The 14,237-nt window shown below is 37.5% G+C and overlaps 1 protein-coding gene across 6 annotated transcripts in view; it reads right to left on the reverse strand.

Annotated features, from left to right (window-relative positions):
• The window catches only part of FANCL (FA complementation group L), an 89,733-nt gene that overhangs the window by 49,234 nt on the left and 26,262 nt on the right, over nucleotides 1-14,237 (reverse strand). For 5 of the 6 annotated variants that reach the window (XM_027555359.1, XM_027555357.1, XM_027555358.1 and 2 more), the window contains one exon: nucleotides 11,828-11,928. The exons of the other annotated variant lie outside the window; for it this stretch is intronic. In XM_027555359.1, the coding sequence (XP_027411160.1) occupies nucleotides 11,828-11,928 (101 nt within the window). The remainder of the gene's footprint in view (nucleotides 1-11,827; nucleotides 11,929-14,237) is intronic. 6 annotated transcript variants of the gene reach the window in all.

Raw genomic sequence — 14,237 nt, forward strand, 5'->3', positions numbered from 1 at the left:
GGTTGTAGAAGCGTTTTCCCTACAAAAAGTTGCTTGAAGAAATGGTTGGTTGGCAAGAGGTCAGGTGAATATGGAGGATGAGGCAAAACCTCGTAACCCAATTAATGCAACTTTTGAAGCATTGGTTGTGCAACTTGCTCAAAAACTGGGTCCTGTTAATCAATGCCAGCTGAAAGCATTGAAGTTTTCCACAGTTATTGATTTGCTGAGCATACTTCTCAGATACAGTGGTTTCACTACGATTCAGAAACTTGTACTGAATCAGACTGTCAGCAGACCACCAAACAACCATCAAACACTGACCGAGACCTTTTTTGGGTGGAAGTTTGGCCTTGGGAAGTGCTTTGGAGCTTCTTCTCAGTCCAACCGTGGAGCTGGTCATCACCAGTTGTCATATAAAATCCACTTTTTGTCACATGTCACAATCTGATGGAGAAATGGTTCATTGTTGATGCACAGAATAAGAGAAGACCACACTTCAAAATGATGATTTTTTTTAATCTGTGGTCAGCTCATGATGCACCCACTTATTGAGTTTTCTCACCTTTCCAATTTTCTTCAAATGCCTCATGACTGTAGAATGGTTGATGTTGAGTTCTTCAGCAACTTCTCATGTAGTTGTAAGAGGATCAGCTTCAATGATGCTCTCAACTGGTTGCTGTCAACTTCCGATGGCCTGCCACTACACTCATCTTCAAGGCTATTATCTCCTTTGCAAACCTTTTTGAACTTCCACTGCACTACATGTTCAGTTAGCATTTTCTTGGCCAAATGCATTTTTGATGTTGTGAGTTGTTTCCCCTGCTTTATGGCCCATTTTGAACTCAAATAAGAAAATCACTCGAATTTCTTTTTGTCTAACATCATTTCCATGGTCTAAAATAAACAGCAGCCATGAAGAGATACCCCACACCCAAAGTAAGAGAAACCCAAGTAAGACGGTAGGTGTTGCAAGAGGGCATCAGAGGGCAGACACACTGAAACCATACTCACAGAAAACTAGTCAATCTAATCACACTAGGACCACAGCCTTGTCTAACTCAATGAAACTAAGCCATGCCCGTGGGGCAACCCAAGATGGGCGGGTCATGGTGGAGAGACCTGACAGAATGTGGTCCACTGGAGAAGGAAATGGCAAACCACTTCAGTATTCTTGCCTTGAGAACCCCATGAAAAGTATGAAAAGGCAAAATGATAGGATACTGAAAGAGGAACTCCCCAGGTCAGTAGGTGCCCAATATGCTACTGGAGATCAGTGGAGAAATAACTCCAGAAAGAATGAAGGGATGGAGCCAAAGCAAAAAGAATACCCAGCTGTGGATGTGACTGGTGATAGAAGCAAGGTCCGATGCTATAAAGAGCAATATTGCATAGGAACCTGGAATGTCAGGTCCATGCATCAAGGCAAATTGGAAGTGGTCAAACAAGAGATGGCAAGAGTGAATGTCGACAGTCTAGGAATCAACGAACTAAAATGGACTGGAATGGGTGAATTTAACTCAGATGACCATTATATCTACTACTGTGGGCAGGAATACCTCAGAAGAAATGGAGTAGCCATCATGGTCAACAAAAGAGTCTGAAATGCAGTACTTGGATGCAATCTCAAAAATGACAGAATGATCTCTGTTCATTTCCAAGGCAAAACCATTCAATATCACAGTAATCTAAGTCTATGCCCCAACCAGTAATGCTGAAAAAGCTGAAGTTGAACAGTTCTATGAAGACCTACAAGACCTTCTAGAAATAACACCCCCCAAAAGAAGTCCCTTTCATTATAGGGCACTGGAATGCAAAAGCAGGAAGTCAAGAAACACCTGGAGTAACAGGCAAATTTGGCCTTGGAATACAGAATGAAGCAGGGCAAAGGCTAGTAGAGTTTTGCCAGGGGAATACACTGGTCATAGCAAACACTCTCTTCCAACAACATAGGAGAAGACTCTACATATGGATATCACCAGATGGTCAACACCGAAATCAGACTGATTATATTCTTTGCAGCCAAAGATGGAGAAGCCCTATACAGTCAGCAAAAACAAAACCAGGAGCTGACTGTGGCTCAGATCATAAACTCCTTATTGCCAAATTCAGACTTAAACTGAAGAAAGTAGGGAAAACCACTAGACCATTCAGGTATGACTGAAATCAAATCCCTTATGATTATACAGTGGAAGTGAGAAATAGATTTAAGGGCCTAGATCTAATAGATAGAGTGCCTGATGAACTATGGACTGAGGTTCGTGACACTGCACAGGAGACAGGGATCAAGACTATCCCCATGGAAAAGAAATGCAAAAAAGCAAAATGGCAATCTGGGGAGGCCTTACAAATAGCTGTGAAAAGAAGAGAAGCGAAAAGCAAAGATATAAGCATCTGAATGCAGAGTTCCAAAGAATAGCAAGAAGAGATAAGAAAGCCTTCTTCAGCGATCAATGCAAAGAAATAGAGGAAAACAACAGAATGGGAAAGACTAGAGATCTCTTCAAGAAAATTAGAGATATCAAGGGAACATTTCATGCAAAGATGGGCACAATAAAGGACAGAAATGGTATGGACCTAACAGAAGCAGAAGATATTAAGAAGAGGTGGCAAGAATACACAGAAGAACTGTACAAACAAGATCTTCATGACCCAGATAATCACCATGGTGTGATCACTGACCTAGAGCCAGACATCCTGGAATGTGAAGTCAAGTGGGCCTTAGGAAGCATCACTATGAACAAAGCTAGTGGAGGTGATGGAATTCCAGTTGAGCTGTTTCAAATCCTGGAAGATGATGCTGTGAAAGTGCTACACTCAATATGCCAGCAAATTTGGAAAACTCAGCAGTGGCCACAGGCCTGGAAAAGGTCACTTTTTATTCCAATACCAAAGAAAGGCAATGCCAAAGAATACTCAAACTTTCACACAATTGCACTCATCTCACACGCTAGTAAAGTAATGCTCAAAATTCTCCAAGCCAGGCTTCAGCAATATGTGAACCATGAACTTCCTGATGTTCAAGCTGGTTTTAAAAAAGGCAGAGGAACCAGAGATCAAATTGCCAACATCCGCTGGATCATGGAAAAAGCAAGAGAGTTCCAGAAAAACATCTATTTCTGCTTTATTGACTATGCCAAAGCCTTTGACTGTGTGGATCACAATAAACTGTGGAAAATTCTTCTAGAGATGGGAATACCAGACCACCTGACCTGCCTCTTGAGAAATTTGTATGCAGGTCAGGAAGCAACAGTTAGAACTGGACATGGAACAACAGACTGGTTCCAAATAGGAAAAGGAGTACTTCAAGGCTGTATATTGTCACCCTGCTTATTTAACTTATATGCAGAGTACATCATGAGAAACGCTGGGCTGGAAGAAGCACAAGCTGGAATCAAGATTGTCGGTAGAAATATCAATAACCTCAGATATGCAGATGACACCACCTTTATGGCAGAAAGTGAAGAGGAACTCAAAAGCCTCTTGATGAAAGTGAAAGTGGAGAGTGAAAAAGTTGGCTTAAAGCTCAACATTCAGAAAATGAAGATCATGGCATCTGATCCTATCACTTCATGGGAAATAGATGGGGAAACAGTGGAAACAGTGTCAGACTTTATTTTTTGGGGCTCCAAAATCAGTGCAGATGGTGACTGCAGCCATGAAATTAAAAGATGCTTACTCCTTGGAAGGAAAGTTATGACCAACCTACACAGCATATTCAAAAGCAGAGACATTACTTTGCCAACAAAGGTTCGTCTAGTCAAGGCTATGGTTTTTCCAGTGGTCATGTATAGATGTGAGAATTGGACTGTGAAGAAGGCTGAGCGCCAAAGAATTGATGCTTTTGAACTGTGGTGTTGGAGAAGACTCTTTAGAGTCCCTTGGACTGCAAGGAGATCCAACCAGTCCATTCTGAAGGAGATCAGCCCTGGGATTTCTTTGGAAGGAATGATGCTAAAGCTGAAACTCCAATACTTTGGCCACCTCATGTGAAGAGTTGACTTGGAAAAGACTGTGATGCCGGGAGGGATTGGGGGCAGGAGGAGAAGGGGACGACAGAGGATGAGATGGCTGGATAGCATCACTGACTCGATGGACGTGAGTTGGGTGAACTCTGGGAGTTGGTGAAGGACAGGGAGGCCTGGTGTGCTGCAATTCATGGGGTCGCAAAGAGTCAGACATGACTGAGTGACTAACTGAACTGAACTGAACTGAATGTCATTAGCAAAAAAAAAATGTAAAGTGAGAAATGTAAATTAAAATGATGTATAACTTAACCACATTAAATGTATTTTAATATCAAATGTCAAACTTCAACAGTGCAAAACCGCAATTATTTTTGCACCAACATAATGAAAAGCAAACAATGCTTTCAACTTCAGGACATCCTTAATACCAAGCAGAAAATCCTGTTAAACCCTAAGGATTCTGCTTAATTCTTACTGTTTTAATGAGCCATTCTATAACACAACACAAGCAAAAGTTAACAGAAAGCTATCATGACACTTTTTTGCATCACTCAGTTTTTTGAGCCAGTTATAAAACCCAAAATTATCCACAACTTCATTTTACCCTAGGACAACTTGTGTTTTTCGTGTGTTCTTATGAAAGTTGAAGCAAGTATAGAAATTATAACAATAGCAATCAAACTTAAGATCAGCACTATTTCTCACTGTGTTTCTATTAGAAAGGTACACAAATATAGAGAGTAAAGGAAAGATTTCAATCATATTTTAAATATTTCCTTTTTTCTAACTTTAGTTTTTTGTTTTTTGTTTTTTTTCCACAAAACCTGATCCTATAGAGTTGATTACATATGTCAAGTATGTAATTTAAAAACACAACTAAGTTTTCCTTACCTTAAAAAAAAATCCTTCTTTTATGATTGGATTTTACTATTCCACTAACAAATCTACAAGATTATTATTTAGAGTGGAAGTAAAATATAGACTGTATTGACATGGTCGAGGAATCATGAGAGTTTGAAAATCCATTTATATCCATTTGTCATGCAAATAATTATGTATGTTATTTTTAAAAATATTTTAAATTAAGAAGTTGGCCAGCGGCTCAGGCAGGGCCTCAAAAAAGCATGAAGACAGTGGTTCAGGTCTCATTTTTAACTCCATGGGTCCTGAAATCCAGTAGTGTCAGTGTCTCAAGTGTACTAGGCCTGATTTAAGAATTAACTCACAAAAATAAAATTGAAAGATGTTTTTGCTTTGCCAGACAGTGGTGGATAAATACTGACAAAACCTTACTATATGGCTTCTCACAATCCATGCAGATAACTTCTCTTCTGCTACACATTATTTGTAAAGACTATGAAACAAATGATTAGGTAACAGCAGGTATATTCTAATTCAATCATGCATCCTAATTACTATAATTAAACTATGATTTTTCATAAATCTAAGCAACAGATTTGAAAACTATCATTTTTTTCACATGGCAAATTTTTTCCATAAGGAGAGTCACACTTTGAGGCTGAAACTAATAAAATCTATGTCCAATTACTTGAGGGAGCTTTACTAAAGGCTCCATATCAGAGCCATCTCCAGAGCACAACTCCAAGAAGCATCATCAAGCCAAATACCAGAGCACTGTTATGCAGCCAGCCTTGGCCATGTACACGCATCTTATAAGCAAAGTTGGGGATAAAAATATACATCTTGAAACTTTTTCGGAGAATTAAATAGGAACGGCACCCCACTCCAGTACTCTTGCCTGGAAAATCCCATGGACGGAGGAACCTGGTAGGCGGCAGTCCATGGGGTCGCACAGAGTCGGACACGACTGAGCGACTTCACTTTCACTTTTCACTTTCATGCATTGGAGAAGGAAATGGCAACCCACTCCAGTGTTCTTGCCTGGAGAATCCCAGCGACGGGGAAGCCTGGTGGGCTGCCGTCTATGGGGTCGCACAGAGTCGGACATGACTGAAGTGACTTAGAAGCAGCATAAAGTAGCTAGCAGGAACTTATAATTGGAATTTCCTATATATAATAACCTTAGTCTAAAGAGAAGACAAACACTAATACTGTGATGAATGCTACAGCAGAGTATTCATATCCTTACCTTGGCTTTCATCTATTATCTGAGTTAGAAACCTATTTCTTTTTTCCTCCCATATCAGAAGAATATATATAAAGCAAAGCAAAAGTCAGTACTTTCTATGTATCTATAAAAACACTTATTCCATAAAATATTTTATATACTTGCACTACTTCTAACTTTGTTGCTAACAGATCTCAAAAAATCCTTTAAGTATATTCCATAGTATCTACCTGGGTTAGAATTAAGTACTACTGGAATCATCTACTTAAATTCTGAGTCTTCTACTAGATGTAAGTTCCATGAGGCATCTTAAGTCTTGACTGTGTATCTTCACTGCCTTATATTATAGGCATCTGATAAACAATAGGTGGAAAAAACTAAATTATTCAAAAATCTGATATTCGCATACTCAATGCTTCAACTAATACTCATTATTGGAGTTCTCCCAATAATGTGACATCTACTTAGAAATTGCCTCAAACTATCAAAATAACAGAAATAAAACAAGAACATTGCTTCTTCCCTTTCCAAGGCCTTCCTACATCCCTATCTTCTAAACACTAAAATCTTAATATTTAAGCATCAGAAAATAAGTCAAAGTAATTTTTCTCTTCTATCAATTCAAATCCAAAGAATAATCACGTCCATGACATCAATGGCTCAGATGTTAAAGAATCTGCCTGCAATGCAGGAGACCTGGGTTCGATCCGTGGGTCAGAAAGATACCCTGGAGAAGGGAATGGCTACCCACTCCAATATTCTTGCCAAGAGAACTCCATGGACAGAGAAGCCGGGTCTACAGTTCCATGGGGCTGCAAACAGTAGGACATGCCTGAGCAACTTTCACTTTCAGGACATCAATGCTTGAAGAAAAATCTTTTTAACTTCAGCAGGATTGTTAAAAGTGCACCTCAATGCATTACTTGTCTTCTCTGTCTCTATCCCAAATCCTATTCAGGAATGACACCTTATCAGATAAGGTTAATTTCATGAATATGCACTAACCAGTTCTCAATTTCACCATAATGGTACCTTTAAAATTATACATAACATCCATTTCTGGATAAAAAATGGAGTACCTTAGACCACAACTTCCAACGAGAACAACTAAAGCAGCCTGATGACAAGGAAAAGAAAAAGAAAGTTTCAAGGTGTCAGAAAATTGCTAAGGCAACCAGGACTTGACAGACCAAGGTCCTGAAGAAGGGGGAACAGAGGAGAGGTAAGACAACGCTTCAGCCATTTTTCCCTCACGGTATCTAGCAATTCCCCCAGGGGAAGAAAAGGAGGATCTGAGGAAATGGGGCAAGCAGAGAGTTACAAGTAGCCAAACAAACAAACAGAAACAAAAGAACAAAAACCAACGCAGCAGCATTTCTGGCAATCTCATGAGAATAGAGGAATAAAAATAAGAGACTTACCCAGAATCTGGTGAAAAGTTAGGGTCAGAGACTGGGGCCTAATATTCTGGCAATTTTTCATCAAAACTTTTCATAAACTGCAAGGTGTAAGAGGATAAAAAGCCAAGCAGAAAGCCAATGAAAAACAAAGTGTAGTATTTAGAAATCTCATAATATTGAAGAGAAATTAATTAGAATTTAGAACCCACCAGTGGGGAAAAGTCCCAGTGAATACCATGCTCTCAGTGGGAATCCCTGGAGGGCTAACTATAAAAGCAAAGTAAACAAGATGCATATGAAGCACTGCCCCAAATGGAGCCCAGACTCTAATGGAGAGGTAAACAAGCCTTACAAAGACAAAGATTAGAGTTTAGGGTCTACCAAGGGAGAAATCCAAATGAACACACTTGGCTCCTGCTTGAAAGCTCTGGAGGGTTATAGCCTGGGGGTGGAGAGGGGACAATGAGAACCCTGCAAAAACTACAACCCATCCTGAATCACTGCAGTCTCTATGGCAGCTTGCCCCCACTTTATTTTCCTAGCAAAAAAAAAAAGTAAACCCTTTGTAGAAGAAAATATCATCTGGAGCCTCTACGTTTTTTAATACACAATTTGCAACACTCAACAAAAGATTATCAGGCATAGCAATGAAGCCTGAATGGCCAAGGGCAAAACACTGAAGAACAGCCAGCAGGATAGTAAAAAAGGAAAAAGGGGGCATTAGCTAGAATGCATAGAAATTAAGACAGCTTCCTCATTTCTCCTCTTTTTGCCTTTTTTTTTTTTGGCTCAGATGGTAAAAAATGTGCCTGCAATGCCGGAGGTCTGGGTTCGATCCTTGGGTTGGGAAGATCCCCTGGAGAAGGAAACAGCAACCCACTCCAGTGTTCTTGCCTGGAGAATCCCATGAACAAAGGAGAAAGAGTTGGACATGACAGAGCGACTAACACTTTCACTTTTCAATCATGTTACTAAGCAGAAACAGGGAGACAACATTTTACATTTTTTGTTGTTGTTATACAATATTCAACTTTGTAGTGAATCAATTGTGACAATAAAGGAAAACCTTTACTTTTTGCTCTTAAAAAAAAAGTCTAGGTCTTGGTATTTACCTAACAGAGTTAAAAAATAACATCCACATGAAAAACCTGCACACAGCTGTTTACAGCAGCTTTCATAACTGCCAAAACTTGGAAGCAAGCAAGATGTCCTTCAGCTTGTGAATGGATAAACTGTGGTTCACCCAGACAATGAAATATTATTCAGTGCTAAAAACAAATGAGCTATGAAAAGATTGAGAAGAAATTGAAATACATAGTACCAGTGAAATAAGTCAACATGAAAAGACTTCATAATGTATGATTCCAATCACATGATATTTTGGAAAAGGCAAAACTTTTGGAGAGAGTGAACAGAGCAGTAGTTGCCAGGGGTCAGAGCAGAAGAAGGGATGAGTAGGTAGAACATAAGGTATTTTGGAGGTAGTGAAATTACTGTGTACCGTATAATAGTAGCAGATACATGTTTTTATACATTTGTCCAAAACGAGAGAAAGCATATGACTAAGAGTATATGCTACCGTAAACTGTGGTTTGGGGGTGATAACAATATGTCAGTGTGGGTTCATCCACTGTAACCAATGTACCACTCTGACAGAGGATGCTGATAATGGGGGAATCTAAGGGTTTATTTGGGGGAAGAAAGCATATGGAAAATCTCCGTACCCTCCTAATTTTGTGATGACCCCAAAATTACTCTTAAAAAAACAAGTCTATTAACAAAAATTAATAAAAGTACCAGGAATGCCAAGATCCAGGACTATATTGACAGAAAATCACACAAAAATAAATAAATTAAAAATAGACTCAAGTGGATCTAGATTATGGGAGTAGGTAGGAAAAATTTTAAACTATGAAAATATAGAGAAAAAATAAGAGGATTTCAATAGAGCATTAAAATCTAATAGAGTTATACTAATACCCAACAAAGTAGACATTAAGGTAAGAAATATTACTAGATACATAAAGAAACATTTAATGATAAGGGAAAATCACAAGGAAGATGCAGCAATTATAAATCTATATGCACTCTAAAATTAAAAACAGAACTTCAATATGATTCAGCAATTCCATTTCTGAGTATATGTCTGAAACAAATCACAATGTCAAAGAGATACCTGCACACCCATCAATGCAGCATTATTTACAACAGCCAACACGGAAACAACCCAAGTGCCCACGGACAGATGAATGGATAAATAAAATGTGGTCTGTGTGTGTATATATATACATACACCATGGAATATTTTTCAACCATAAAAAAGGACATTCTACCATTTGCAACAACATGGATGACCTCTAATGCGCACTATGCTAAATGAAATAAGACAAACAGAAAAAGGCATGATGTCACTTATATGTGGCATCTAAAAAGTATCCTAAAATACTAAATTCATAGATACAGAGAAAAGACTGGGGGTTGCCAGAGATGGCTGTGGAAGGTGAGTGCAATGAGTGAAAAGAAATCATCAGGTACAAACTTCCAGTTAGAAAATAATTAATCGGAGTGTAATTGCTTATATACATTACAGCTTATATAGTGACTGTAGCTTATAATATTGAACAGATGACCCTTGAACAACATGGGGGTTAGATGCACCAACCTTCAACACAGTCGAAAATCCACCTATAACTTTACAGTAGGCCCTCCATTGCTGCAGTTCCACATCCATGCATTAAACCAACGGTAGATCAGACAGTACTGCAGTAACATTCACTGAAAAAAATCTGCATATAAGAACCTGTGATGTTCAAGGGTCAACTGTATCGTAGATTTCAAAGCTGCTAAAAGTAAATCTTCCAAGTTCTCATCATAAGAAAAAAAAAATATGTATGTATGCTTACAGATGTTATCTAGACTTCTTGTGGCAATCATTTCATAATGCATAGACACACTGAATGCTGTACACGTGTATGAGTTCAGTCACTCTGTTGTGTCTGCCTTTTACAACCCCGTGGACTGTAGCCCAGCAGTTTCCTCTGTCCATTCAACTTTCCAGGCAAAAATACTGAAGGAGGTTACCACCTCCTACTACAAGGGATCTTCCTGACCCAGAGATTGAACTCTCTCGCTGCACTGGTAGGCAGATTCTTTACCACTGAACCACCTGAGAAGTTCATTACGTTGTACACCTGAAACTAGTATACAGTCAAGTATACCTCAATAAAAAAATATTAAAAGCAGTTCTTTAGTCAGAAGGAAAATTATTCCAGATATGATAAAAATGCAGTAAGGAAGGAATAAAGAACACTGGGAGAAATAATTGTGTGTGTATGTATAAACACTGACTTTAAAAACAATAATAATGTTTGTCAAATTTAAATATAGAATTAAAATGCATTATAACAACAACAACAGGGGGAGAAACTGCAATAGAGTTTTAGATCCTCACAACATAAGAAAACTGGTAAAGATAACAATATACATTTTGCTATGTGTCTATTGTAATCTTTAAGGTAACCTCTAAAAGAATAAAAAAGTATATACCTAACAAGTTAATAGAAAAATATAATAAAAATTGTGATTAATTCAAATAAAGGCAGATCAAGAGAAAAACACAAAATATATGAGACAAACAGAAAACATGCAGCAAGATAGTAGATATAAAACTAAGCAAATTGGGTGATGTCAGTCAATGGCAGTCGGAAGCTCCTAAAATTCTCCTCTCATACAGTAGCAACAAGAAATTGACCCAAAAATTTCAGCAAAAAAGTAAGTATACAAGATGAGTGAGTGAAAGTCGCTCAGTCATGTCCGACTCTTTGTGACCCCATGGACTGTAGCCCACCAGGCTCCTCTGTCCATGGAATTCTCCAGGCCAGAATACTGGAAGAGGTAGCCTTTCCCTTCTCCAGGGGATCTTTCCAAACCAGGGATCAAACCCAGGTCTCCAGCATTGCAGGCAGATTCTTTACTGAGTCACAAGGGAAGCCCATATGAGGTGAGGGATATGCTAATTAATGCAACTGTGGGAATCCTCTCGCAATGTACAGGTATATCAAACCACCACACAGTGCACTTTAACTATGTTAACATTTTATTTGTCAATCATATCTCACTACAACTAAAAGAAAACAAAGTAACATTGATAACTTCTTAGCTTACTGTGTACATAAAAAGGTTATTTTTTCCAAATTATATTTAGTATTTTACCTTGTAAGTCAATTTTTTATGCTGACACACCTTTAATTCATATTCACAAAAAGGATCAGATACTCTAACTACAATGAAATACTTTGACTAAAAACATAAACTGCTAAAGCTGCAAATATATCAAATTGAAATGTGTTAAGAAATACGCATTTCTAAAACATATTTTAAAATAGACATACTTATCCCAACCAAGAGTTCTTATTTCTCCAATAAGGCTTGAGTAGAACTTGGGAGGAGAAGGTAGTACATATGGTTCTTTTTTATTCTTTAAAGCAGCTTCCTGTTTAAAAGAAAAAATGTGAATCAGCTGTGGAATGCTACACAATGAATTATTAGTACCTGACTACAAAACACAACTCTTGCACCTCATTAACATGTCCATTATTTTTATAGCAAATCCAGCTGATTTCCCTCCTCATAAAAAAAAAAAAAAAAAGACAAAAAAGGGGTAAAGGACTGTACCAAAGGTAGCGTAAAAATGTCAATTATTATACCATACAAACTTAAGTCTAATATTCTCCTAAACTATCATGTCTATCACAGATGAAAAAGGATCACCAAAAAACAAAGCAAAATCCTCATCCTCAAGGCTTTACTATTTTTCTACCCCTGTGGATATAATGTTTGATAGAAAGAAACATGTACCTTTAAAAAAAAGCCTGAATTCTATGTACATGGCCTAGACCGACATATTTGTACACCATTATGAATCACATTCTTACAAACAAAAATCCTTCTTTATCACAATAAATAGTTAACCTGTTAATTTCCTTTACTGACTTCCACGCTGTATTACTCCCAGACCAGCAAAGCATTTTGCCATCTATCTGGTTAGATCACAGCTTCTTTCTCCACTAAACCTACCTATGACATCTTTAAGATGATTTATGTTCCCCTGAACAAAACTAAAATTTACATTTTTTACAAGCAATACAAGCATCACTAGAGTTGCTGAGGCTGAAAATTACCAATTACTTCAAAGGTGTTAACCTGGACAGTATCTTACTTGGAAAGTAAAAAAGAAATGTACATATGAATTACACAGAGGTTCATACTGTTTGGGTTATTAAAAGGTATTATAAAAAACAGGCTTCCCAGATGGCTCAGTGATAAAGAATCCACCTGCCAATGCAGGAGACACAAGAGACCCAGAGTTCAATCCCTGGGTCTGGAAGATCCCCTGGAGAAGGAAATGACAACCCATGGAGAAGGAAATGACAACCCACTCCAGTATTCTTGCCTGGGAAATCCCATGTACAGATGAGCCTGGCTGGCTACAGTCCATGGGGTTGCAAACAGACATGACTAAGCACATTATAAAAATTAAAGAAATAAAAAATTTAAAAAACAGATATAATAACAAAAAAACATAAGAACAAGTATAAAATTATAAAGATTTCTGGTAACCTTAATAAAAAGTATACATTTTTATTCACTTAAATATGTTTATTAACATGGATAGAAGGCTACTAAATTAACACTACAAAAGACTAGACTTTTACAAAACAGCATTTCAAAAATCAGGACTGCTAACTGAAACTACTTAAATACAGTTCTAAATCTGCTTTAAGATAAAAACCAACAAACAAAACCCTGAAAGCTGGTTAGTAAGGGCTAGAATGTCAATTTGAATTAGAAAGGAAGCTCCTAGAAGACAAAAAGTATACTGCCTTTTCATAAACTACTTAGTGCTATATATAAACAACCTGTGGTCCACAAAATTAGTATTAAGATTCTCCTGTTACAAATACGACTAAGAGGAGTCAGTATAGTTCCTGTACTTACAAACATGTAAGAGTACACAGTATTTCTTTGGAAATTTTTTTCAATTCAAAAATATTAATTACTGTTATTAATATATACTGAAGATAAAAACAAACTTGGATAATAATTTACTGGGATAAAAGAGTACTTTAATCCTAGATTTATGGCATTTGCTAACTCTGCCTTCTACTTTGGGTCAGACAAGTTATTCCTATTCTAGAACTGTAACAGAGAAAAGTGCAAAGACAGAGAAGCAAAGTGTTCTTGTGGAGAATGAAGCAAAGGTACTTAGAAGAAAGAACACAGGCTTCACAAACCAGGAGTTTAGATCCTAACTTTAAACAATTAAGTTTTGAGGCCTTAGGCACTCAGTGACTCAGCTCTAAAAAAGGAATAAAATAACCTACCTGTTGAGTTCTTTTAAAATATAATTGTTCATTTAATAAATATGTATCAAACTCCTACTACACGCCTAGTTAGCACTAGGAAACTCCAAGAGAAATTTAACAAAATGTCCTGAAATAAGTTCAACAGCTACTGATTTCATTTGGGCAACATTCTCAATATTTTCACCAGGGATTATATTAGGTTAACCCTATTACTAATAATACAACCCAATAAATAAACTAATAATTCTTACATCTTTAGGTAGACTGCCACAAATGTACAACAGTATTACCAACCCTGTCCACAATTTTAGAGAGTTAAAGTACAGGATCTCATTTAGGAAAGCAAAAACAAATGTACTAAACAGATTACTGTGAATTAGAGATCAATCACACTATTTTAAACCAATGAGTATTTCTTCAAAATTAAATGACCGTG

Source organism: Bos indicus x Bos taurus, chromosome 11 (assembly GCF_003369695.1).
Source record: "Bos indicus x Bos taurus breed Angus x Brahman F1 hybrid chromosome 11, Bos_hybrid_MaternalHap_v2.0, whole genome shotgun sequence".
Taxonomy (NCBI): domain Eukaryota; kingdom Metazoa; phylum Chordata; class Mammalia; order Artiodactyla; family Bovidae; genus Bos; species Bos indicus x Bos taurus.